The 26,916-nt window shown below is 45.5% G+C and overlaps 2 protein-coding genes across 3 annotated transcripts in view; both read left to right on the plus strand.

Annotated features, from left to right (window-relative positions):
• Positions 1-14,954, plus strand: part of ACOXL (acyl-CoA oxidase like) — a 315,844-nt gene extending 300,890 nt beyond the window's left edge. The window contains exon 19 of the mRNA XM_021697716.1: positions 14,754-14,954. Coding sequence (XP_021553391.1) covers positions 14,754-14,954 — 201 coding nt within the window. The remainder of the gene's footprint in view (positions 1-14,753) is intronic.
• A 4,801-nt stretch (positions 14,955-19,755) lies between these two features.
• The window catches only part of BCL2L11 (BCL2 like 11), a 43,395-nt gene continuing 36,234 nt past the window's right edge, over positions 19,756-26,916 (plus strand). For both annotated transcript variants that reach the window (XM_044918478.1, XM_044918477.1), the window contains exons 1-3: positions 19,756-20,018; positions 20,903-21,039; positions 21,208-21,297. In XM_044918478.1, coding sequence (XP_044774413.1) covers positions 19,756-20,018; positions 20,903-21,039; positions 21,208-21,297 — 490 coding nt within the window. The remainder of the gene's footprint in view (positions 20,019-20,902; positions 21,040-21,207; positions 21,298-26,916) is intronic.

A 26,916-nucleotide genomic window follows, 5' to 3' on the forward strand; every position in this document is an offset into this window, starting at 1 on the left:
TATGAATATAGGTTTTAATTTCTCTAGAGTAAATACCCAAGAATGCTTTTGCTGGGTCAAATGGTGGGTACATGTTGATTTTTTTTTTTAAGAAATTGCCAAAACTGTTTTTTCAAAGTGGCTGTAACATTTAACATTCCCACCAGCAATGCAGGAGTTTCTTCGTGTCCTCACCGGCATTTGGTGGTGTCACTATTTGCTATTTTAGCTGCTCTGATAGGTATGCAGTAATATTTAATTGTGGTTTTAAATTACATTTCCCTAATGGGTAATGATGTTGAACACTGTTTCATGTGCATATGTGCCACTTGTATATCCTCCTTGTTGAAATGTCTGCTGTGGCATCTTTTGCCCATGTTCTAATTGGATTGTTTGGGGTTTTTTTAACTGTTGAGTTTTTAAAGTTCTTTATATATTCTAGATACTAGTCCTTTGTCAGATACATAGCTTGTAAATATTTCCACCTGGCTTGTCCTTCCATCTTCTTAACATGGCCTTTTTCCAGAGTAAAAGTTCTTAATTTTGATGAAATCCAGTCTATCAGTTTTCCTTTTGTGCGTTTGATGCCACGTCTCAGAACTTTTCACCTATCCCGAGGTCCTGAAGAACTTATACTATAGGTTTTTTCTAAATGTTTTTTACTTCTAAATTTTACATATCAGTCCATGATCCATTTTGAGTTAATTTTTGTATAAGGTAGAAGACTTAGGTTGAGATCCACTTTTTTGGTCAAAATGTCCAATTGCTCCAGGAACAGTTTGTTGAAAGGTTATATTTCCTCCACTGACTTGCTTTAAAACCTTTAACTAGAATCAGTTGGGCATATTTGTAAATGGTACTGCATATTTGATTTTAAATGTCCACATGTCCATCACTAGTATGTGGAAAAATGATTGATTTTTATCTATTGATCTTATATCTTACAATCTTGCTTAACTTACTTATTAATTCTAGGAGTTCTTGCAAATTCCTTGGAAATTTCTCTTTTTTAAAAAGATTTATTTATTTATTTTAGAGAGAGGGAGCACGAACGGGAGGGACAGGAGAGGGAGAGAGAATCTCAAGCAGACTCTGTGCAGAGCACAGAGCCTGACATGGGGTTCGATCTCATGACCTGAGCTGAAACAAAGAGTCGTTGGACACTTAACCGAGAGGTGCTCCCCCTTAGAATTTTCTACATAGACAAACATGTCATCTGAAAATAGGGACAGTATTTCACTGGATATAGGATTCTCGGATGAGGGTTCTTTTCTTTCAGCACCCGGAAGCATTTTTGGCTTCCATGGTTTATAATGAAAATCCATTGTTACTCAAATTGGTTTTTTCCCTTATAAGTAAAGTGTGTTATTTCTCTCTGCTTTCAAGATTTTTTGGAGGGGTGGGTCTTTAGTTTTCAACAGTTCATCTATGATGTGCCATGTGTGGATTCCTTTGAGTTTATCCTGGGTGAGGTTTGCTCAGCTTTTTGAATTGGCTGGTTTGTGTCCTTTGGCCAAAATAGGGGTTTTTGGTCATTTCATCAAGTGCTTTTTAGTCCTGCCCTCTTTCTCTTCTCCTTCTAGAACTCTACTGACACTTAAGTTCGATCTTTTGTTCTAATCACACAGGTCCCTGAGCCTCTGTTTTGTTTTGGTTTTTTTTTTTCCCTTCAGTCTATTTTCTCTCCATTGTTCAGAGTCAGTAATTTCTCTTGTTCTGTTTTCCAATTTACCAGTTCTTTCCTCTGTTTCTTACATTCTGCTGTTGAGACTATCCACTGAGCTTTTATGTTGGTCATTGTATTTTTCAGTCCTCACATTTCTATTTGGTTTTTTATATTTCCTATTTCTTTGCTGAGATTTTTTTTTTTTTCATTTGTTTCAAGTGTGGTCATAACTGCTTGTTGAAGCATTTTTATGATGGTTGCTTTAAAATCTTTGTTGGATAATTCTGGCATTTCTCTTATCTCAGTGCTGGCACCTATTGATTGTCTTTTTCTTCAGTTGATTTCTTATTGAAACCTAAATATTTGAGGTATTAAATTATGAAACTTTGGATTTTATTTAAGCCTTCTGTTTTCGATCCAATGCTCCAGTGGGAGAAAAGGAGTACACCACCTCATTACTGCTCTTCAGGGTCAGAAGTCAATTCTCCATCCAACCTCTGCTGATCCAAGGGGAGCTCCTTGTTCCTGCTGGGTGAGGACAGAAGTTTCAGTTGCCAACTAAGCCTCCACTGACACCTTGCTGGTGGTGAGGAGTAGGAGAGCCTCATTGCTGCTCCCCACATGGCCTCCATTAACACTGGTAGTGCCTTTGCTATCACCATGTGATGGTTAAGTCCTTCCTCTCACTAGACCTCCTCTACAGTGCTCCATCTGGAAGAGGAAGGAGTGCCTCTCTACTGCCAGGTCCAGGTTCCCCATGTGGTCTCCACTGACATGATGGCAGACACCTCATTAGCCTGGCAAGAAGACTGGAAGACTAAACTCAGACAGTCAGCCTTGAGAGACATGGGTGGTGAAGCTATAGGTTTTCTGTGGTGTTTGGCTGGAGAAGGGTGGTCATTGTCTAAAAATTTCTGTCTTGCTTGGCTGCCCCTTTTTTGCCTGGAGAGAGTATGCTTTTGTTGGGATTTTTGTCTGCATCTGTTGATGTTCCTGGGTTGCTAGCTTCTTTAGCTCTGAGTGTGGGATACATGAGGTAAAAAGGAAACCCAGAGATTTCACCACTGTCATTCCTCAACTCCCAGTGTCCCTAAACAGTCTGTCTTCTCCTCACCTTTCACAGTCTTCTTATGTTTGTTATATATATAATGTCCAGGGTTTTCAGTTGTGTTTAGTGAGAGAATAGGGAAAGGTGTATCCATCCTCCTGGAAGTGAGCTTTGACTGATTCTTGAGAAGGAAAAAATGGTATCTGATAGAATGCTTTCTGGAGAGCTTCCTGAGTTCATTTGAACTCAGATTGGTGGCCTCCCTGGATCTTCAATTTGTTGAGTCTTTTTTCACTTGAACCATCCCAGTCCCTCTGTTCTCATGATGAAGAGTCTGCCTGCAACTGTTTCATCCATTCATTATCTGGAGGATCCTTTCCACTCCTTGCTGGACTGAGAACCATACAATCCTGATTCCTATAAGCCCAAGCAAGGAATTTTCCCAGGAAAAGAGTTAACCTATTTATGGCAAAATGAGGAAAATAAAATATATTGAGTTTTTCTAATGAAAAATAATTTTTCATTAAAAATGTTATGTTCACCCTACTTTTTAGGTGCTGAATATTACCATTTAAATAAAATAGTGTGATACACACTACTACTCACTTGACACACACAACAAACTATGGGCAATTATATGTTGGTTCTCCCCATATTGCTTTTTTCCTTTCCTTTTCTCTTAATTTAAAAAAATTGAGGTCTACTTTACATATATTGAAGTACACAAATCTTAGTGGTACTTAGTTCACTTAGTTCAGTGAGTTTTGACAAATCAAATGGTAGATCGCATAATGTATACCCCATCACCCAAGAAATTTCCCTCAGCCCTGTTTCCATTGATCCCTCTCCTTCGCCCCCCAGGGTTCTGACTTTGTCACTACAGCTCAGTTTGCCTGCTCTAGAGCTTCATAGGAATGGAAACAGATAGACTCTCCTTTTGCTCAGTATGATGTTTGTGAGATATTCAGTAGTTCATTCTTTCCTTTTTTTTTTCTGAGTGGTATTTCATTGTAGACACCTCTCCCAACCCCTTCTCCTTCCCAAATATTGATCTCTCTAGGCCTCTGCTATGTCAATCTCAAGGAATTGACCTTGTTACTTCCCAGTTGACCTCAGCTGCATCATTCCATGGGTATTAGGTACGATGTCTTATTTATATGCACTGTGGGAAGAAAAAATAACTGAAGACTTTAAGACTTACTTTTAATTTTTTTCTTTCATTAGAAAAATTTGTGCTAAAAAATTGTTTATTCTCCTGTTTATAGACATTTATAATATCATGGATCAGTGTTATTATAAGTAAAACTGTCAGGATCATTTCTGTGCAAGTTTTTTTTTTTGACATATTTTTCATTTCTTTTGGTAAATACTTAGAAGTATGATTAATGAGTGGTATGGAAGACATTTATTTAACTGTCTAAGAAACTACCATAAACAGTTCTCTAAAAGGGGTCATATCGTTTTTTTTTAAACTTTTTTTTTTAAAGATTTTATTTAGTTATTTGACAGAGAGAGACACAGCGAGAGAAGGAACACAAGCAGGGGGGTATTGGGAGAGGGAGAAGCAGGCTTCCCACGGAGCAGGGAGCCCAGTGTGGGGCTCGATCCCAGGACCCTGAGATCATGACCTGAGCCGAAGGCAGACGCTTAATGACTGAGCCACCCAGGCGCCCCTAAAAGTGGTTATATCATTTTTTAAAGATTTATTTATTCATTTCAGAGAAAGTGCATGCATGTTGGGGTGAGGGGCAGAGGAAGAGAGAGAGAGAGAATTTCAAGCAGACCCCCTGCTGAGCATGGAGCCCGATGTGGAGCTCAGCTCACAACCCTGAGATCATGACCTGAGCTGAAATCAAGAGTCTTTCTTTTAAGTGACTGAGCCACCCAGGAGCCCCAGTTGTATTGTTTTATATCCCTGCCAGCAACATATGAGGATCCCATTGTTCCATATCCTCACCAACATTTGGTGTTGTCAGCCTTTTAAATTTTACCTATTCTAGTGGATGCATAGTAATATCTCATTGTGTATTAATTTTCATTTCCCTGGTATTTAATGGTGTTGGGCACCCTTTTAAGTTGCTTATTGGTTATTCCTATGTCTTAGTCTTTTGCCCATTTTTAAACTGTGTGCTATTATTGTTGCTTTAAATATTGAGTTATAAGACTTACACATTCTGCATACAGGTGCTTGGATTTTCCCCAGTCTGTGCCTATTCATTTTCTTTTTTAAAAAAGATTTTATTTACTTGAAAGAGAGAGAGAAAGAGCATGAGTTGCAGGGCAGAGGGAGAGGGAGAAGCAGACTCCCCACTGAGCAGGGAGACTGATGCAGGCAATCCCAGGACCCCAGGATCATGACCTGAGCCAAAGGCAGATGCTTAACCAACTGAGCCACCCAGCCACCCCTACATTTTCTTAATAGTATCTTTTAAGAAGCTGAAGGTTTTAAGTTTGATGAAAAAAAATTATCAACTTAAAATTTTTTGTTAGTGTTCTTGGGCCTTGTCTAAGAAATCTTTGCCTAACCCAAGGTTGCAAAGATATTCTCTCATGCTTTCTTCTAGAAGATATATGATTTTTACCTTTACATTTCAGTCTGTCCTATCTCAAATAAATTTCTGAGTATAGTAAGAGGTAGGGGTTGAGGTTCATTTCTTTTTATATAGTTATCCAGGTGTTCAAGCAACATTTGTTAAAAAGATCATCCTTTATCCATGGAAATATTTTGGCTTCTTTATTAAGAAAAAATTGACCATATAAGTGTGGGCCTGTTTCTGGGCTCTCTATTCTATTCCACTAATGTACCTGTCTCCTATTTTGCTAATTCTGTCATGATTATTATACCAGAAAATGTAAGGCTTCCAGATTTTTTATCCCTTTGCAAAACTGTTTTTATTATTCTGAAAGCTGTGTATTTCCATACATATTTTAGAATTTGCTTGTGAATTTCATGGGATAAAAAAGGGGCAGCTAGGATTTTGATTGTTATTGCATTAAATCTATATATCAGTTTGGGGAGAATTGATATTTTAATAATCCATGAACATGGTATATCTCTTCATTTATTTAATTCCTTCCAGCAGTGTTTTGTAATTTTCAGTAATAGAGTTCTTGAACAGATTTCATTAAATTTATCACAAAGTGTTTTTTAATTTTTTAAAGCTATTGCAAATGAAACATTTTAAATTTAATTTCTATATGTATGTTCCATGTTTAGTACAGACACAATTTTTGTACATTGTCTTGTATATGTAAGCTCACTAACTCACCTAATAGTTCAAGTATTTTATTTGTAGTTTCCCTGAGATTTTCTAAGCACTCAATCATGACATCTAAGAATAAAAATGTTTACTTCTTTCTTTTCAACCTATATCTTTTATTAAGATTCCACCAAGAGTCAAGTTGAACAGGGGCTGCTTTAATTAGACCAAGGTCGTTGTGCCTAGCCCAACCCCCACCCCCATAGTGCCTTCTTTGTCCTGTCAGCAGTTGAGGTGGGAGGATGTTAGACTACAGATGTCTTTGATTCTCCATTGGGTTCAACTTCTGATTGTTACTGTGGGAGCAAAATTCTCTTAAATCTTTCTACATCCTAACTAGAAGTAGAAGTCCTTCCAAAGTACTTTTGAAATTGTTTGGGTCCATCAAATTCAAAATTATTCCGGAACTGACTACCACAGAATTTCTCCATAATAACTTGGATTCTTACTGTACATTTAGTTCTGGCAGTTTGTTGGGCTTCTGCTTCTTGAAAAAAATTTTGGACTGAAAATGATTCCTTCTTGGGTATGCTCACAGTTCTTTGGGTCTGTATTTACAAGGTTGAACTATCAGTTGATTAAAATACCGTATTCTTTTGTATGAAAAGGTGTGAAGCTAATAGTGAAGGTTTATTATAACCACCTAATTTAATATTCTTTCTAGTTTCGTGTAAATGTCTTTGTAGAAAATGCTACCAAGAGCGGCACTGTGGTTACTTTAATTCCATTGCCAATACTTTTATATGGTTTCCTGTATTCTAAAGGGAAAGCTATATGCACTTTTCTTCTTTTAAAACTTTTCCTTTTATGAATCAGAACCACTATGAATAAATGTCAGAAGTTCTTATTAAGTGGTTAAAGTTGATGTCTCTGTCTCAGCATTCTTGTTTTAGGTAATGATGATTAAGCAGACTTCATAATGGAAAATGCCAGAGTTGTAAAGAAATTGTTTTTATTACTAACTAAAGAACAGATTTCTTTGTTAATGATAATAATATTTGTAAATACTCGCTTTGTGCCAAACTCACTTAACCCTTACATTTTAAAGATAAGAAAGGTATCATGGTTTGGAAGTCATGACATCAGGGTTCAAAGTCCTACTCCTTTACTGAAATGGGCATTGTCAGTAATATTTAGGAAATAACAGGATTGTGCACTCTTTGGTTGAAAAACATTGCAATAGGAAGAACATTTTGGAGGTTAATTTGTCTCTCCTCAAAATGAACTCTTTGGTTAGGCAAAATGAAGTGTTTTGTTTTTGTTTGGTAAGGATGGCAATTTCTCTATTCTAACATTTCAGATTATGCTAAATACTTTAGCATAAAATGAAGAACTAATCAAATAAAATATAATTTATATTTATTCAGAGAAAATAGGAAGCTGGAGTCCTGATTATTTAATAGAACCACAGAATGTCATTTCTTGCTAATGGAACTTGGCTGTGGAGAAAACCATTTTAAACCAGGAGGCCCAATAAACTAAGGTCTGACTGCCTTGAGATGTGAGTGGTCAGTACAGGGGCAGAGCTTCCCTTTCCGGTGGTGGTTGTGTAAATCAAGACAGCTCGAATCATAGCACATAGTGTACAATTATGCCCCCATGTGAGTGTTTCAGGTATGTTTTTCTTTACATTTACCACGAGCCAGGCATTTGGGGCTAAGGTGGCAGATTAGCTGATACAGACCTACCACTCTGACCCTTTGTCTACAGAGGTTGGCAATTCTTTAGGAAAGGTGAATGGATAGGAGAGAAGTAAAATTATGGCCTCTGTGAATCTGGTGAGGTTGGAAGTCTGTAGTAGCTGAAGATTAAATTCCTTGATTGTGGTGATTTTCATTGACCATTATTTGACAGTCAACGTGTTGCTCTTCTGAAGGGATTTGAGTTGTGTTTGGTGACTTGAGGTATGGACCAGAGGAGCAGGGAGGGCCTGAAGACCTAGCTCAGCAGAGTTCATCCAACTTCCTGAAGAATCTGTAGAGCAAGTGACCCTCCCTCCACAGGAAGAGAATCTGTTGTTTCTCGAATACCCCTATATCTGAGCCTCACTGGCCCAGGCATAGTTTCTGGAGACTTGGAGGCTTATCCTTGTCAGGAAGAGCATCCAGATCATCAGGCTGGCACTTTTGCATCATGGCAGCTGGCTCCAAAGCCAACGTTCTCAGGAACTCCCTCTAGTGGCAAGATCTTAGAGGCCCCCTGGGCTGCCCATGGCTGCCCTAGTCCTCTTGGGGAATGTGAGCTAGTGTGGCTGGCCAGACCCATGTTCCCCACACTTGGCACATATGGAATATCAATTCTGACTTAGGAAGAACATCAGGGGTCACACGTTTGGACAGGAGCAGAGGCATTTATTTCCTCATTGCAACACCCTGTACCCTCCAGGGATAGAAACTGTGGGGAAATGTCGCGGGGGAAGGGGAGGAGATGGAGGCAAAATGGGTAGATGGGGCTGTGGAAGCAGAAAGCTCTGGATTAAAACCCTGGTTGTATCAGTTATGAGATATGTGACTTGGAACAAAGTTAAATGGCATGTTCATGTTCTTTCAGCTAACACAGCAACTATTTCACGATGGCTATACTCAGGCAGTCAGTCTGTATCCAAGAACAGAAAGCTTGAAAGAGGCCTAATTAAGTTATAGTGTGTCAAGTAACCGAGAATGGCAAATGTGGTGATTCAGTTAAAGGTCATGAAGAGCATCAAGTGGAAAGCGAGATAAATTTGGTTGGCCCAAGTAGAAGGGGCAGATTGCTTGGGCTGTAGGTGATGAAACTAGTTGTGGGAACACAGTAAATCAAACACTGTTAAAAGACTCAAGTTCATAATCAATAATTTTACTTTAACCTGAGAAGCAAGTGGAAGTGATTCTGGGCCTTTCAGAAGAAAAATGATCAGATGAAAACAATACTTGAGGAAGGTTATCATGTGAGGCAAAAATCTAAAGTACCTGGTGAGGGTCTGAATCTGGGGGCTACAGAACAAGACTGCAAAGTGTTCTCACACCAGATTTTTAGTATAGAAACAGAGTAGAGGATTGTGCATGAATTTTCCATGGAGGATAAAGACAGACAACAACGATAAATCAGCCTTTCCCCTTGATGAGAGATGTTAGCATGTGCCTGAGGGATGGATGCCGATACTCATTTTATTTTACACTTTCAATAACCTTCTAGAGAAGGTGGTATTCAACTGAAATGCAGCAACACATTGTGATATGATTTCATTCACATGCACATGTGCACACACATACACAATCATTATAAAAGGTTTCAGATCTATAAAAGGGGCCAAATCATACAATAAGAAACATCTTTGTACCTATTGCCTAGCTTGTCATTTCCAGGCTGCCATCACATCACAAGTGGAGCCCACCCACTAACTGATGAAAGGCATATGTGTTGATGTATACCTTCTTTAAGAGGGAAACTCTTTACATATGTTTTAAAGAAGAAACACCGTAGGCATCCTAGAATAAAAAGAGAAGTCCATGGGGTGCCTGGGTGGCTCAGTCAATGGGCATCTGCCTTCGGCTCAGGTCATGGTCCCAGGGTCCTGGGATCGAGCCCCGCAGCATCAGGCTCCCTGTTCAGCGGGAAGACTGCTTCTCCCTCTCCCACTCTCCAAGCTTGTGTTCCCTCTCTCGCTGTATCTCTCTCTGTCAAATAAATAAATAAAATCTTTTAAAAAAGAGAGAGAGAGAAATCCATTTGGATAGATGTGGCAAGTCATGTGTCTGTGTACATGGCTGGATTCCATATACTATCACACTCAGTCTCCAAGTTTCTGTGTAAAGGGACAGATTTACGTTGAAACTTACTGGATATGAATTTCTTGGAAGCCTTTAAAGGCCCTAATGATGGTATTTGGGGGATCAAGAGCCAACAACTCTATTTTGCTGCCTTTTGCAGCTTACAGTGTGGCCTTCACATAATTACCTCACTGCATCCTCCCAACCAATTCTGAGGTCAGACGTCTAACCCACACTTTATAGTAGACAGACTCCATGCCTTGGAGATGAACCCCTGTTGGCCTTCCTTATCTGAGAAATCTCTGAGAGCAGAGAAACACTACAGTCCCATGAAGTAAAGTGATAGATATGTGCCAGTCCATTCCGTCACACCAGCTGACTCTGGTTAGGTCTGACCAGGCCCCATCTGTTTCTCTCTTCTAATGGTGCAGGAGAACCTAAACATTTACAAGACTTGGAATCCCCAGTTGCAAATATTTTCTGCTTTATCCCCCCATCTTTGACACTTTGATGTTACTGAGTATTTTTGTTGGAAGCTAAAGCCCCCTGTAGAGATGATGAAGGCATGGCAGGTAGTTATAAGGCAAGTCCTGGTGATTTGCCTTCTAAACCAGATTAGGAAAGTGGGGTGGGTGGTGGATTGCAGTGAGACTTCCAGCCTGCCTTTCAAATTCTCTCCCAGATACCCCACCAACTGAACAGTCATTGGCTTTATAAACTACTCTTCTACAACTGAAATTCTCTTTCAGTAAAGCCTATCAGTGAGCCACACCTCTCTGTTAACTGCTTTGTGTAATTATAGAATTGTCCTCAGATAATTAAGAGGGTAGAAGTATAGCTGAAGATGACCCTCCCCCTGCTCGTGAATGGCAATTTGAATTTTAAAAGGAAGATACCTGTTTTAGTTACCTATTGCCATGTAACATATCACCCTAAAACTTAGTGGCATAAAAAAGCAATTGTTTATATCTTGCAATTCTGTGGGTAGGCAATCTGGGTCATTCTTTGGCTAGTCCTTGGTAGGATCACTCCTGTGGTTACAGTCATTCGAGTTCAAAAGGACTAGGGGGTCCTAGATGGCGTTACTCACATATCTGAGAGTGAGCCTGGCTGCTGACCATGTGGTCCTTCTCCACATGGCCTTGGGCATCCTCCAGCAGGCCAGACCCACACAGCAAGTGGTCCCAAAGTTCCAGGAAGCAAGAGTGGGCATGGCAAGGCTTCTTGAGACCTAAGCTCTGGAATTTACACAGTGTCACTTTCTCCACATTGTATTGGTCAAGACAAGTCACAAGGCAGCCAGATTCAAGGGATGGAGAAAAAGACTCATCACAATGCCCAAGCAAGAAAGGGGCTAATTGAGAGACATGTCAAGTTGGGGTAAGGGATTTGACCCAGAGAACTGCAGGAGGTCCGCTGGTGCTGGGAACAGAGGTGGGGAACATGGGAAGAGTCAGGAAAACCTTCTGCACAGGGTCTTAGGAATAGCTGGGGTGTGGCTGCAAGTTCACTGGACACCTCACACCTGGAGCATCTATTGAATACTTAACACCAACACAAGGAAAAACAGGTTTTTGTTTAGAAGGCTGTAAAGCTTAGATACTGCCCATTCTAGACCATCCTAGTCTCCCAACTGAAGTAAGGATAATGCTGGGATGGTAAAGAGGGAAAAAAAAAAGAGAGAACCTACTGTAACTAGGTGGGGGCAGGGAAGCCAAATTGATGTTATAAATTTCCTCCAGAAAATCCACATATTAACCTGTCCACTCACTGTCCCTTGAGTATTGAGTGTGTCCACTTTCTTCCAAGTAGACATTCTCAAATCCCACTCCCTGGATAGTTCTAGTGGATCTTATGTCCTTATTTTTAGAGCAATACTGCCAATGCTTTGGGTCTGTCCTTTAAAATTTTTCTATAAGAATTTACAACTTTGTTCATGCTCTTTTATTTTTAAAGGGCACCTATTCATTGGTGTATCCTCCAAAGCTGATGAGTTTTCTTTGTTAAGAGATGGGTGGGCTTGGGATGCTTTGTCCAGCACAGTTGGGTCACATACTGGCAAAATGGGGCGGGGGTGGGGGGGGCGAGGGGGAGGCTACAATATGCACCATTTTTGTGCTTATATTGTGTGGGTATATTTTTGGTAATAAAACTAAAATTTAATAGTACAGCCATACGTTGTTTTATTGTGCTTCATAGATAATGCGTTTTTTACAAATTGAAGGTTTGTGACAACCCAGTGTTAAGCAAGTCTATCGACGCCATTTTTCCAACAGCATTTTCTCACTTTGTGTCTCTGTGTCACATTTTGGTAATTCTCATAATATTTCAAACTTTTTCATTATTATATTTGTTATGGTGATCTGTGATCAGTGAATAAGACTAGCTGAAAGCTCAGATGATAGTTAGCATTTTTTAGCAACAAACTATTTTTTAATTAATTTATGTACATTGCTTTTGAGACATAATGCCAATGCACACTCAACAGACTACACTGTAGATAAACATAACTTTGGGATGCATTGAGAAACCAAAAAGTTCCTTTGACTCATTTTATTGCAATATTTGCTTCATAGTCATGGTCTGGATCTGAACCTGCAATATCTCTGAGGTCTGCCTGTGCTTTGCTTCATCCTATGGGGCTTCCTGGTAATTAAAAAAAAAAAATTACTGTATATATAATAATAAATGCTATGATAGCTACCTAAGTTTATTTTGTATTAAGAGGATCCTGTTTGTAAAGTCTTTAAAATTCTTCAACATCATCTCCTTGATACAGGAGGCCTATGTCCACAGTGTGCATCACTAAATCTCCCATGCCCAGCACAATCTGTACCATAGGATAGGACTCCAGTATGTACTGCACTTTGTAAGTGAAAGACAACACTAATCATGATCATCCTCACCGGCAGAGGTGAGAGAATACCTGGAATCAGAGTCAAACTTGTTACATATAAGGAGTGATGCCTGATCCTTGGACCTGGACACTAATCGGCCTGCTGCAGCCTGTCACAAATGGAGTAAGCACAGAGTATTTGTCCAGCACAGTTGGGTCACATACTGGCAAATTGGGGTGGGGATGGGGGGGGCGAGGGGGAGGCCACAATATGCACCATTTTTGTGCTTATATTCTGTGGGTATATGTTTGGTAATAAAACTAAAATTTAATAGTACAGCCATACGTTGTTTTATTGTGCTTCATAGATAATGCGTCAGAATTTTAAGATTACAAAGAATCTTAGCAGTCAACACATGGCTTTCCCCTTCCATGCAGCATTCCTCTTTAGAGTGTCATTGGAAAGGGTCACTCCCTGAACACTTATGAGAAAGGAAATCCTCTTCTTCTGCCATTGGATCCTTTTTTAAAAATCTACTTTATTCTTATCTTTCAAGTTGTAAAAATATTGAACAGAACTCTGCCTCCTGCAATTTCTATCTCTGGGTGCTTGTTCTGTGTTTGGACAGACCAAACCCACACTCTCTTCCACGTAACGCTCATTCAAATAACTGAATCTCCGCCATTGTTGAATATATGACAAAAATTGGTTGAGTTTCATGATGCAAACCTAAAGGGAAAGTTATCTTGAATAATGAAATTACAATATGTAGAAGGTTTAAGGACTTGTACACCATCTCATGGTTTTGAAGTGTGTAAAGACCTTGAGAGTTGACAGATTAGTCAGGGATTTGTCAAGAGTACTAATTACAAACTTTGAAATCTTGGTCAGTGAAAGTTCATCATAGTGCATCTTGCAAATACGATCAAAGTCTTTTCACTACTGATTTTATGATGCTTAACCACAGTGTGTAAAGAATGAAGGTTTTCATTAGAAATTACTGATGTAATAGAGCACATTTAAAGGAAGATGTGTTGTTAGACTATTAAAATTCATGCTCTTCCCCTACCCTACACCAGCCCCTGTTTTGGGGGCCCCCCATTGTCTCTGAATACCTGAAATGGCATTTTGGTCTACTTTAAAGGAACTGTGCTCTTTACAGTTTTAGTGTAGCTCAGTAATGACCACCACCGTGAGGGCAGCAAAGGTGGGGCTGTTGTTAAGTGATGTTTTTAAGACCATAAAAATAAACCATGAAAACCTGGGGGCTAACTGTGATTTGGTGAGTGAAAGAAATTTATGGCTGGCTGAAAACTTGAAAAATAAAGTGTGCAGCTGGTTATGGGAAAGGAAAGCAGTCCCTCTGTCTTGTCCTTGTTGAGTTTTAGAAAAATCAATCTTTTTGGTAGCTTTTTTCCCCTGGGAATTAAAAAAAAAAATGCACTGGCACCTAAACCATGGAAAATGAAATTAAAATACAGCCAATGCACCTCCTCCAAAATCACTAGCTTACGTTTCCCCCACCCTTCTGCTGAGATGTCTTATCTGTGCCTTCCAATGGTTATCAAAATACAGGAAGGTATCTGCCAGGTTCCTTGGTGTTCTCTTTAAGTGCAGGTTGATTTCCTGTAGCAGCCGAGTGGAAGGTGCACAGAGATGCCAGTGCTTGGTCTCAGTATCCCCAGTCCCACTGTGCGTGCATTTCAGGAACCATGGCCTGCTGCCAGAGGTGGGAAGGCGCTAGTCTGGGGAGAACTGGGGCATGTCTCCAGTGGTTCACCTGTCTGATGCTCTTCCTGTTCAGTTACCTCTGCGAGCCAGAGGGTGGCACCCCAGGCACTCCAGAGGTGAAGAGGAGGAAAATGATGGGGACTGGAGAGGGGAGGGCAGGGCTGGCAAGGGGAATGTTGATAAATTCTCACAGTCCTCGGTCTTGAGATTTCCATCTTAATTTGGAGCCGGACCCAACGCTGTTTGGAAGAAACGGGCTTCTGCCAGACAGGTGTCACAGGTTTAGGCATTTCTAAGATGATAAGGTATGTGAAGGTTATTCAAGACCAACGGCCTCCACCCACCTGGGTCCCGGGAAATCCAAAGGGAAACTAGTTTCCCCAGTGGCTACCTGTGGGGTACTTGGGAGTTGGCGCAAAGCCAATGGCGCCCCACGCTGTAAGTGAGCCAGCATCTGACCTGTCACTTTGTGTTGTTTTGCAGTTGCTGGATTTGTGCGACACGGTGAAGGATGATGCCCTGAGGGTGATCTCTGCCTTTAACATTCCACACACCTCCCTCCACGCACCAATCGCAGGAATCACCAATGTGCAGGCCGCCTGGGCCTTCTACCCAGCACCGCTGCAACCCGAGCCCCGAGAAGGGGCGCGCTTTCAGCCGCCCAAGCTGGAAGCCAAGTTATAGCGGGCGTGGTGCGAAGGGTGGTGGCTCGCTCGCAGCTGCCACCGACACTAGCTTCTCTGACGCCTGGAACTGGGGCCAAGGCCGGCCTGGCATGCGCTGGGCCTCGGCCCTCGGGGATTTGGGTCGCAGAGCAGGCAGGGTTCTCACCGAGGCTGGCGAGATGCGCGATGGGCTGCTGGGAAAGGGAGCCAGGCGGCAGCCCGGAACACGGCTTTATTATGTAACCCCGCCGGCCGGCAGCAACCTCTCCCAGCTTCCGCGCTGGATCTCCCTAGACACTGGACTCCCCTGCGAACGCGCCCCACACCCGGGTGCCACCAAAGGTCTCCGGCGGTCAGTGATGACTCAGATTTACAGTGATTTTGGAAAACGCACTGGCGCTGCGTGAAAAAAAAAAAAATCAAAGCATAAAAATCAAACACTCGCGGGCAAAGTTTCAGTTCAGCAAGCGATGCTTTTCCAGTGAATCAGAACCCCTTGGGGGTGTTAGAGGAAACGCACAGACTGGGAAAGGGGAGTGTGCGCCTGGTGTTTTGCTCTCGGCAGAGCACGAACTCCGGCTTGTCCTCCCAGGCAGGCGGCTTCCGGACCGTAAGACAAGGTGCGGAAAATACTTTTACCATATGAAATTGTAATCTGTTCTTCAGAGGAGCATAGGTAACAAAGTTTAATAAAGACATTGATTGACGGGAAGGCGCTCGGGCTCCTTGCCGAGGATGGGAAGGCGGGCTAGGGCAGCACACCGCAGTAAGTTGATTTCGGAACTCCGAGAGACCACGCAGGCAACGCCTGTGGTCCCAGGCAAGGGCCGTAGAGTTCCCATCCCATTTCTCAGATCCCGACTGCCCCACTTCATTTTTACACCTTTCTCTCAGCCCCAGCCATCCTCCTTACTCCCTCTCCACATCTCGTGGCAGAGGCAGGAGTGAGTATAGCTCTGCTCGCGTCCGCGAGGGCGACATCCAGGACCGGAGCAGAGACCTAACGCCCAACTGCCCTTTCCACACTGTCCCTTCTCTGGGCTGTGGCCCGGTATCCAGAGGACCTCCGGACCCTGCGGGAGAGGGCGGGCAGGGCTAAGGGTCACCCGCCGCGGAGAGCTCTGCGAAAGCTCCCCAGCACAGCCTGGGTTGCATGACTCCGAGCCGACCTCCTCCTTGTGCTCCCAAATAAGAGTGCTTAACCGGTTGCTTTCCCTGATGCCTTTGTTTTTTAAAGTGTTCACAGGGTCGCTAAAGCAGACGACGCGGGGGCGGCGGAGCTGCACAAGACCAGATGACAACCACTGGGGTTTTCTTCTGCGTGGTTCTTTTCCTGTCCCTGTCTGCATCGCCCAACCCCACGGAGAGCTCGGAGCACTCGGGCGGGTTTGGGGCTCCCAGCCGGGGCCGTTCTGTTCCCCCCCCCCCCCCCGGGGTGCTAGGCCGGGCGGCTAAGGCTTGGAGTTCACCGGAGCCCACCTAAGGTCGAGGGCAACCGCTCCGAGACACCGTCAGGGTAGACATCCAGCCTCTGCGTCCACTTCGCCGCGTCCATGCCCTTGTCCTTTCCCTCCTGCAACGAAATCCCGGGGCAGAACCCGGCGTGCGTCCTTGAGTCGCCCCAGGAACCCCTGGCCTCCTACACCTCGCTCAGGACTCGCCAGAGGATGCGCTGAGGAATTGTTTAACCAGGGGCAGCATGCGCTGTCTTCCCGACGTTCCATACCTGCTTATGCAGCATAAAACACTGATCGAGGTGGCCAACAGCGGGACAACGCCTCGCTGATTTGCTCCTCTGCAACTGAGGACCCTTCCTTCTTGGTTCCTGGGAGGGAGAGACTTTAGGGGATCCTTAACTTGGGTTTCTCTATTCCATCTAACCAGCTCTCCCCCGTGACAGGATGTTCCATCTCCCGACCGACTTTGCCCCCACTCCCGGCCGCGGCTGTCTCCTAGCCTGGGGAGCGCAGGAGGGGGTAAGGGTGGGGACTTAGGACCCACATTAGAACACATGAGGGTGCGGACCCAGAGGAGTACCAGTCCCCGGAGCAGGAGTGGGAGTGGGACCGCGGGCACCAAGGAGAAAGGGGGTGGGGGCGCGCAGGGAGAAGGGGTGGGGGGTACTTCGCTCCCCACACCACTCCCCTGCGCGCGCGCCTTCATTGGCCTCAGCGCGCCTCGCGGGCGGTTCTCTGAAAGCCTAACCAATCTCTAGGACCCCGACCCAGCGGATATCTTCTCTTCCATCTGAAGGCCGAGATTCCTCTGGGTCTTTTTTTTTTTTTTTCTTTTTAAAAGGATTTTTTTTTTCGAGTTCTTTTTTCATTTCCCTATTTTACCTGCTCCGCGCGGTCCCTTCCTCCTTCGCACCCGGGCTGCGGAACAGACGCCTCCGGGGATCCACTTCTTGCCTTTTTCTCCACTCTCCCCACTAAGGGCTCTGCCTCCTACCGGAGGCTCGGCGTGGCAGAAAAGCTAGGTGCCCCTGCCAGGTGGCATAAGGAGGGCGCCTAAGACTACCGCGTGAGGCGAGGGCGAGGAAGAGGATGAGCAGCCCTGCACATCGGGGTCTCACCCAGTACCCCAGACTCTGGGAGAGAGGAGAGCTCCGACATTCGCTGCGCAACCTTGGACCCGGGCGTTCTTGAGGATCAACCCAGTCCCCACGCCTGCCCCAGAGCGGCTGAGAAATTCCCGAAGCCGATCAAGGGCTCAGGGGCGCCTCCTCAGGCTTTCCGCAGGCGGCGGCCGCTCGGCCTGGTTCAGTGTGCCCGGAGCGCCCCCTCTGTTCCAAGCGCACGCAGTGGCCCCCCCGCTGGATGGGGGAGAGGCAAGGGTACACTTTGAGGCGGGGGAGAGGAGTGGATGCGCGCAAGCCACCAGCAGCCCTAGTCACTCCAGTAAACACGCTCAGCTGGGGCCGGGCCGGCAGCGCTCGAGGGGGAACCCGGCCGGGCCACCCCCGCCTTTACCTGTTCGAGCCTGAAAGCGCCAGCGGCTGAGGCTACGGCGCGGCAGGGCGGGGCGTGCTTGCCCACGCGCCGGGGCGGGACTTAGAGGGGGCGGAGCTCGCGGTGATTGGGTGACGGCACTGGGCCGCCAGTCTGAGTTGAGCTGCAGGGCTGTGCAGGTTTCACTTCGCTCGGCGCAGCCTCCAGGTTTTGGTCTTGTGAAACCGCTCCGTCTTGCGTCGCCGCCGCCACCACTGCCACCGGATTCTCACAGTCACCCTGCGCGCCCCAGCCCAACTGCGGCCAGCATCGCCGCGGGCTGCTCGCTTCACCCCGCTCCCGCCGCCACCCCCTCGGCGCCCTTTCCCTGGCCCTCGTCCCCCCAATGTCTGACTCTGACTCTCGGACTGAGAAACGCAAGGTAAATACCTCCGAATCCCCGGGAGCGGGCCGGGTGCCGACGGAGGACAAGCGCCGGAGCCACCTCGGCTCCACCTCCTGTTCCCGAGCACGTGCAGGCAAGAGATGCACGTACCCGTCCCACTTGTCGCTGGGCGGGAGGCAGCGCTCTGGCGGGTCGGGTTCCCTCCCCCGCGCAAGTCCAGTTTGGTGAGGGGTCGTCCGTGCACAGGCTAACGGCACTTGGCCGACGTGCGGCTCGGCCCGGGATTCCGCGCGAAGGTGGAGAAGCTTCTCAGGGTCGGCTGGGAAAGGCAACGCGTGCTCTCCGCGCTGTCCCGGGAGCTGCGGCCCGGCTCCACGATACTGGGCTGCGCGGCCGGCCGGCAAGTCTCGCCGCCCTGTCCCGGAGTAGCGGCCGCGCGGTCCTGGCTAGTCTGGCGGCTTGGCTTTTCTCGGGTGCTCGGGCCCGTTGCGGAACTGCGGTGGTTATTTGACGAGACTCGTTTTCCTTGTACCCATTCAGACCGAGGTTTAGAGCAGCTGCTGCGTTCGCTCTCTCGGGCTGCGGGTGCGCTGCAGACGATACCAGCCGCACGATCCATAGACAGCGAGAGTCCGAGGGCCTCCTCCGACTGCCGGGGACACGCGGTGGACGAGCCTCGGGAAGCAGAACATGCTCCATCCGTGGGGCCGGGCTGTCGTAGAGACTCGGGCACCCCGACTCCCTCTCAGTGCTGGCGGGCGGTGCGGTGCCCTCGGGGGCCTGTTACTCGGTGTTCGTGCTGGTAATGGAAGACCCGTCGGCCGCGGGGGACAGGGGTGTGGATGTGTTGGTTGTTTGCCGTGGTCACGGGTGCGCGCAGTTGTGCGTGCCCGTGGCCAGTGGTGGCCGCTTAGATTAGGAGCGTGCCCGCTGCGTACAGGGAGAAAAAAGGAGCAATCTGTGGAGGAAGGTGGGTGCTGCAGCTAAGGGAAGGGACGGCCTTTGGGGTCTTCAGCCCACCCGGCCTGGGCGGGGGTCGGCGGCCAGCAGCAAGGACCGGGGTCGGAGGACGGCCCTGCGGGTGCAGAGAGAGCGAGACTCCTGCTTTGTCTCCAGGTGACCGGCCACTTGGGGCGGTGGGAGCCGCCGAGGCTCGCGCGGTGTCCGGCGGGCACAGAGGCAGGACGGGCTGGGGGAGCCGGGGCAGCCGGGGCAGCCGGGGCAGCTCGGGTCCGCGAGACTCCCGCCGCGGTCGCGGCCGGGGCCGCCTTCGGAGGCGAGTTTGTCAACAATCGCCTCGCCTTTGGCGGCCTGACCCGTAGGCGCCGCCCCCGCCGGCGGCGGCTATTGGCTGTGGCGCGGAGCGACCGCGCGAGGGCCAATTGGGAGCGCGGGCACCCGGCGCCAGCGGCGCGGGGAGGTCGGCGGTGCCGGCGGCGGCGGCGGGCGCAGTGCGCGAGGGGAGGAGCGGGAGGAGGCGGAGGATGTTCCCGGCGGCGGCGGCCGGGGCAGCGCGGGCCAGAGGCGCGGCGCGCGGAGCCCTCGGCTGCCCGGCGGAGCGCGGCGGCGGGCGGGCGGCCGGAGGCCGGCTCTGCGCTGCCCCCGGGGCTCTGAACGCGAGTCCTGGGCTTTGTCTCCCGCGTTTCCTTGGTGCTGACGGTCAGGGGGCTCCGTGTCGGCGAAGGACGCGGGCGGGACGCCGCGGGGCCCGGGCCGGGACGCGACGATCGGAAGGGAAGGGGCGGACGTGAGTTTCGGCCTGATTGCCTTCACAGGGGAGGGTCAGTGGGGTGAAGGAGCCGCGCGCCCCGGTGTCGCCTAGCGTGTGGAGTTACTTGGGGACTTTGCAGGGGGCGCCCGGGGACGGCTTTGGGGAGACCCCCCATTTGGAGGTGTGCACCTCACAGTGTGGGTGCATTCCGAAGTTCTGTCGGGTTCGGTGCGGCGCGCTGCCCCCTGCGGGAGGAGGGGCGCCCGGGCTGGGAGCGGGAGGGACCGCGGGAGGGGAGCGCCCGAGCCCGGCCGAGCCGCGCTCCGAGTTACAAACTCTATTGTGACGCACTTACTACGACTGACGGCCCTTGCCAAACCTTCCCCAGACTTGCTGCCCTCAGCACTTTCGGCAGAACAATGGGGCCGGAGTGGGGAACGCGGCCAGCCGCCTGCAATCGCTGCATCTGCGCCCGCTCCTGTGCTCCAGCGCAGTATCTGATCCCGGGAAATCAGAGCCCGCTGGGAGTTTCCGACTTCTTCAAGTCGGCTCTGAGCAAAGAGCACATGGGAATAGACTTCACACAAGATGCTTCTCCTAAAAACTTTGTGTGTGTGTGTGTGTGTGTGTGTGTGTTCCAGCACCGGTCTCACATTGACGTTGTGATTGTGTTTTGTTTGGTGGCAGGAAGTTTAGTCCCTCCCCCCCTCCACGCAAAGATAGAGGTACCTTTGTTATTTGAGGTGTGTTTTTATTCTTATTCGAGAGATCGTCGGAGAAATATATGAACTAACGACTTAATGTTAAAGTAGTTGGTGTTCTAAAAATCGTGAAGAAATCAGCGAAAGTTGGCTAAATGTAGTTATTTGTTGTAATTGTTACTTTGCTGAAGATAATCTTAGTTTTTATTTTGCTTGCAGAAAAAAAGACCAAATGGCAAAGCAACCTTCAGATGTAAGTTCTGAGTGTGACAGAGAAGGTGGACAATTGCAGCCTGCTGAGAGGCCTCCTCAGCTCAGGCCTGGGGCCCCTACCTCTCTACAGACAGAGCAGCAAGGTAATCCTGAAGGCGAAGGGGACCGCTGCCCCCAAGGCAGCCCTCAGGGCCCGCTGGCCCCACCAGCCAGCCCCGGCCCTTTTGCTACCAGATCCCCGCTTTTCATCTTTGTGAGAAGATCCTCCCTGCTGTCTCGATCCTCCAGTGGGTATTTCTCTTTTGACACAGACAGGAGCCCGGCACCCATGAGTTGTGACAAATCAACACAAACCCCAAGTCCTCCTTGCCAGGCCTTCAACCATTACCTCAGTGCAATGGGTAAGCAATGCCTGGGTAAGAGGTAGTTAATGTGTGGTTGTTTGCATATCTGCTTAAAGGTTGTGTGTAGCATTGAAACTAAACTCCCTTTTAGAATCCTTTTACTGATGTAGTCCATATTTTCATGGGAATGGAGGATGTGTCAAGTAAGACATCAAACCAACAGTATTTTTTTTTTTTACATTATCAAGTTTAGTGGCAGCAATAAAATGTATATAGTAAAGGCCTATTGAGCAGTGAAGCTGTAATCCTTGCTGCCTGCCTTCATTAAAGTGTGTGTGTTGTTCTAACCACTAAGACTTACTTATCAACGATACTGTGCTTGAAGGGGACTCCGTCAAATACAGCAGATAGCTTAAAAACATAACCAGATGTATGAAGAAAGATGAGACAAGTCCATTGTTTTCAAAAATGATATTTTTATTTATTTTTTTTTTTTTAAAGATTTTATTTTTTTTTATTTATTTGAGAGAGAGAGAATGAGAGACAGAGAGCATGAGAGGGAGGAAGGTCAGAGGGAGAAGCAGACTCCCTGCCGAGCAGGGAGCCCGATGCGGGACTCGATCCCGGGACTCCAGGATCATGACCTGAGCCGAAGGCAGTTGCTTAACCAACTGAGCCACCCAGGCGCCCCAAAAATGATATTTTTAGAAAGTGATCTGGTTCATCAAGGCAGTACCAATAGAGAACCAGAAAAATGGGTTGTTTTCTACTCAGATTCCTCTTTGGGCTGATTTTTTGTTTGCTCAGAGGTTTTGGATATGGTACTAATAAGATTAGATTGTGGGTATCTATTTCAGGGATTAAAGACCGTTTTTGGGTCTGAACCAGGAAAATCTGGCAGGACAGTGAGGGAGCTGACCTGGTGGGGACTGTGGCAGGTTAGGGAGCATTTGCACTTTCTGCATTAGGACTGCGCCCCCATCTGTGGCTGTGTGGTCTCAGAGTGGTAGGTTTTCCTATGGTACAGTGCAAGATAACCCAAGAGTGCAGATTTTGGTGCCAAAGATCCCGGCATCAAAGATGTTTTGACACTGACAATTAACTTAGAACTTTAAAAGTACTGTGCAAGCCATATAAAAACATCTGCTTGCTAGATTTGACCCTTGAGCCCCCAGCATGTGACTTTGAGCATGTTCAGTTCTGGTGACCTTGGTAAGGGAATACATCTGTGTTGTGTTGATTCAGATCACTCTTCCCCCCAATGGAAAATATCTTGGTCGGAATTCACCAGAATCTTACCATTTGGACAGATAAGCCCTTCCTTCCTGCATTAATGAGATATAAATAAGTTGGCAGCATTATTCCTTAAGGATCCAGTATAGATTCCCTTACAATGTAGATCAGACTTTTGCCAAAGGCTGACTAAAACGGAGTCCTCAGACTAGACACTTACTTGACTGTTGGAACACAATGACAAATCTTGTATTTGCAGGTATTGTGGGGCTCTGTCTCAACCTTCAAAGAGGTGTGGGTCTGTCCCCATGTTACAGAGTCAGAACCTCAGAGGATTGGTCACTTGTCAGGTTGGGCAAACCTGGGAAATAGCAAGCAGGGATGGCAGAAACACCAGTAGCTATGCATGTTGGCGAGGTGTCTTCTGCTAAAAACTGAGATAGACTTTATTGGGATCCCTCCTTAGGGAAAGGAACTCGAAGTTTTATTGCTACTATTACTTTAGCTATTACTACCCTCCTGAATTCATTTAAACCTTAGAAGTTGGTGCTTGCAAAGGTTTTTCTGCCCATTGTAAGTACTCTGAGTATATGAACCTATAGCATTCTTGCTTACTCAGTGAAGGAATAGGGCTTTATGGTGTTTATTTTTAAAAACCTATGTATTTTAAGGATCCTTGGGAAGCCTTATAGTTTTTCCCTGCAGACCTATGAATCCACCTCTACAGATGGTTGCTTAATGCACAGAAACAGTTTCTCTTTTCTTGTTACTCAGCAATAGTGGGTGACCTAGTTTGTGTGTGTGTGTGTGTGTGTGTGTGTTTTGGTATGTATGGTGACATACTGTTTAGTGAGCTTATTATAAGGTAAGCACCGTTACTCAAGATGACAGATGTAAAGCTTTAGAGATCACAATCTAAATTATTAAGCAAAGTTATGTTTATACCTGTGAAGTCAAGTCATGGATCCCGAGGTGTAACTTTATAGTAGATTGGCATGATAACTGAGACTTTAATGCACAGGATTAAATGATAAGGTGTAAGGAGTTTATCTGAAGTTAGTGACCAAGGTAAGTTTTCAGTATTAAGTTCTGGGGATATTTGTTTATTGGGGTGGGGGATGAATGGGGGCCTGGAGAAGACTTAGTCAGATACGAGTTTTATTAAACTGTAGAATAAAATTGACAGCCTTTGTAGTTTTTTTTCCTGGTTATTCTTCTAATAGTTCCATGCCTAAAGACCACTGAAATATGCTGAGTTGATAAATTTTGCTTCTCTTCTCTTTCTGGTCCTGTTTAATGTTCCTTACTCAACCATATCCATTAAGATCTTCAGTGAGACTTTTGATAATTTATTGCAAAATACATTTTTCACCAAGAAGTCTCTATGATTGGTTTTAGCCAGGGCAACACAAATGGGAGGTTATAAAGAGGTGCTCCTTCGCCTGGGGCTTCTGCTCCTTCACTCACCAAATAGTTTCTGCTCAGTGAGTTGGGATAGAAAGCAGTGGATCTTGCAGTTCTGTTCTTGCATCTTTGTTCTAACGAGAAAGTAAATTCTTGTTTGGGATGTACATTAAGTAGATGTTTATATTAGAAATGCCTTCATATTTTCCTCCATATCCCTTATTTTTCTGGATATGTTCAAACAATATTATATTTTTCCATGAGAAACAGCGGTTTTGTTTTTTGTTTTTTGTTTTTGTTTTTTTCACTTTTTACGAACCAAATTTTAGTCTCCTTATACCCTGGGTGGATTAACTTGGCCTTTGCTCTCTTAGTGAATAACCGATTATTTTAGTCAAAATCATTGACAGGTGTAGGTTTCTGAGTGCCTTTTCTGGTGAGTGTGCTTATGCCATATGTGTTTTTAATACAAATTGTACTGAATTCTGCACAAATTCATACTTTGAAGGTGTAGTTATTGCAATTGGAAATAAGCGTTGAGAAAGGTCAGAATGTGCTGGTGAATATTGTGAACAGGGTGAAAGCTAGTTAATTAACAACTTCCACGTGTCAAATGACTTAAACTTTATATTTGTTCCCTGGAACATAAGAGTTCATAGGTAGGAGTTGTGTTGTTCTTTGTATTCCTCCACATCTTGGCATACTCCTCTTGGAGCTGGTAATTGTCTGACCCACCTTTTAGATTGTGAGCCCTCTGAGGAGAGGCACGATGTCTTAGACCCTCCTAATGAGGGTCTGACAAAGAGGAGATGCTCAGGAGATGTTCAGAGTTTCAAGTCTTGCCCATCAGTCTTTCATAGAGCCAACCGAGGACAAATCAGATTTCAAAAAAAGTCTGGTAGCAAGAAAAAGACCCTCTGTGCTACCCCACCCCCAAAATATTTTTAGTTATTTGGATCTAACTATAAGGTTTGTCATATGGGGGTGACAGGTGAGGTCTAGCTCAGCACGAGCCCAGTAGGGATGCCATAGGTAAGTGCTGAGCACTGAAGATGCAACTAGTCCAAATGGAGATGGGCTTGTTAGTGTCCACTCACATGGAAGTTTGAAGACTTAGTACATAAAAAAGAATGTAAAATCTCTGTCGTTTTCATATTAATGATATGTGGAGATATTTTGAATATATTGGGTTAAATAAAAAACATTTTTAGGGCGCCTGGGTGGCTCAGTTGGTTAAGCGACTGCCTTCAGCTCAGGTCATGATCCCGGGGTCCTGGGATCGAGTCCCGCATCGGGCTCCCTGCTCTGCGGGGAGCCTGCTTCTCCCTCTCCCACTCCCCCTGCTTGTGTTCCCTCTCTCGCTGTGTCTCTCTCTGTCAAATAAATAAATAAAATCTTTAAAAAAAAAAAAAACATTTTTAATTGCAGTAAAAGAAAATTCCTAAAATTTAACCATCTTAACCGTTTCTAAGTGTACACTTCAGTAGTGTTAAGCATATTCACAGAGTTGTGCACCCCACTCCCAGAACTTTTCATCTTACAGAACTGAAACACTATACCAATTAAATGTCAGCTCCCCATTTCCCCTCCTCCCAGCTCCTGGCAACCTTCATTTTATCTGTGTCTATGATTTTGACAGTTTTAGATATCTCATGTAAGTGGAATTAGACAGTATTTATCTTTCCGTGACTGTTTTTTTCACTTAGCATAATGTCAGGGTTCATCCTTATCATTATTAGCCTTTCCTTCCTTTTTAGAGCTGAATAATATTCCACTGTATTTATGTAACACACTTTTTTAATTGATTCATCTGTCAGTGGACACTTGGGTTCTTCCATCTCTTGGCTATGAGTGTGCAAACATCTCATAGATTATACTTTCATTTCTTTCAGTTATGTGCAAACATTTCCTCAAAATCACACTTTCATTATTTTTTCGTTTATTTCTTTTGAATATATATGTAGTCAAGGAATCACTGGATCATAGGGTAGTTCTGTTTTTAATTTTCTGAGGAAGCTCCATACTATTTTCCCTAGTGGTTGCACCAATTTATATTCCCACCAACAGTGGTGTACAAGGGTTCCAATTTCTCCACATCCTCACCAATATTTTCTTCTCTTTTGGTAGTAACCATCGTGTGAACTGATCTCTCATTGTAGTTTTGATTTTTGTTTCCCTGATAATGAGTGACGTTGAGTATCTTTTTATATGCTTGTTGGCTATTAAATAAAACATTTTTTATATTCATTTTACCTATTTTTTTTCCTTTTTTATTTTTTTAAAGATTTTATTTATTTATTTGACAGAGAGATAGCGAGAGCAGGAACACAAGCAGGGGGAGTGGGAGAGGGAGAAGCAGGCTTCCCGCCAAGCAGGGAGCCCAACGTGGGGCTCGATCCCAGGACCCTGGGATTATGACCTGAGCCGAAGGCAGACGCTTAATGACAGCCACCCAGGCGCCCCTTTACTTTTTTTAAAGTGTTCCTTCTAGAAAAAGGTCAGATTAGATCTGTGGCTGACATTGTTTTTATATGGTTGGGCTGCTTTGCAGATGGGGGAGCTAGAACGTACAGTGGCGTTTTAGCGAGCCAGACCTTATTCTTCCCACTCAAAGCACACCATTTCCATGGAACTTCCTCCTTTGATTGCTTTTGTTGACTTTACAGTGAAGATAATTAACCTAATCTTGTAAGTATCTTAAATGAGCTTTGTTGATAGCTACGTTCTTTAGGCAAATATAAACATCAGTTTTGGTTTACTTTTTTAAAACTCCATGGTACATGTGGGCTTTGAAAAAGTTGAAGGTGGGGTGGTTTGGTTCTTCAGGCATCTCAAGACTGCCTGGGAACCTGATGGTAGTCTTTACTAAGACCCAGTTCTGGCTTCTAGGCCCAGGCTCACTAGTTTGGACACCAAGAGAAGCAAATCCACTTTATAGGTCCTGAGTGGGGATAGAAAGTGAGAAAAGTGAAAGTTTTTTTTTTTTTTTACTGGTTCCAAACAAAATTTAGTAATTGATAGCTGTGTAGACCGTTTTAA

The sequence above is a fragment of the Neomonachus schauinslandi genome, chromosome 10, assembly GCF_002201575.2.
Source record: "Neomonachus schauinslandi chromosome 10, ASM220157v2, whole genome shotgun sequence".
NCBI lineage: Eukaryota > Metazoa > Chordata > Mammalia > Carnivora > Phocidae > Neomonachus > Neomonachus schauinslandi.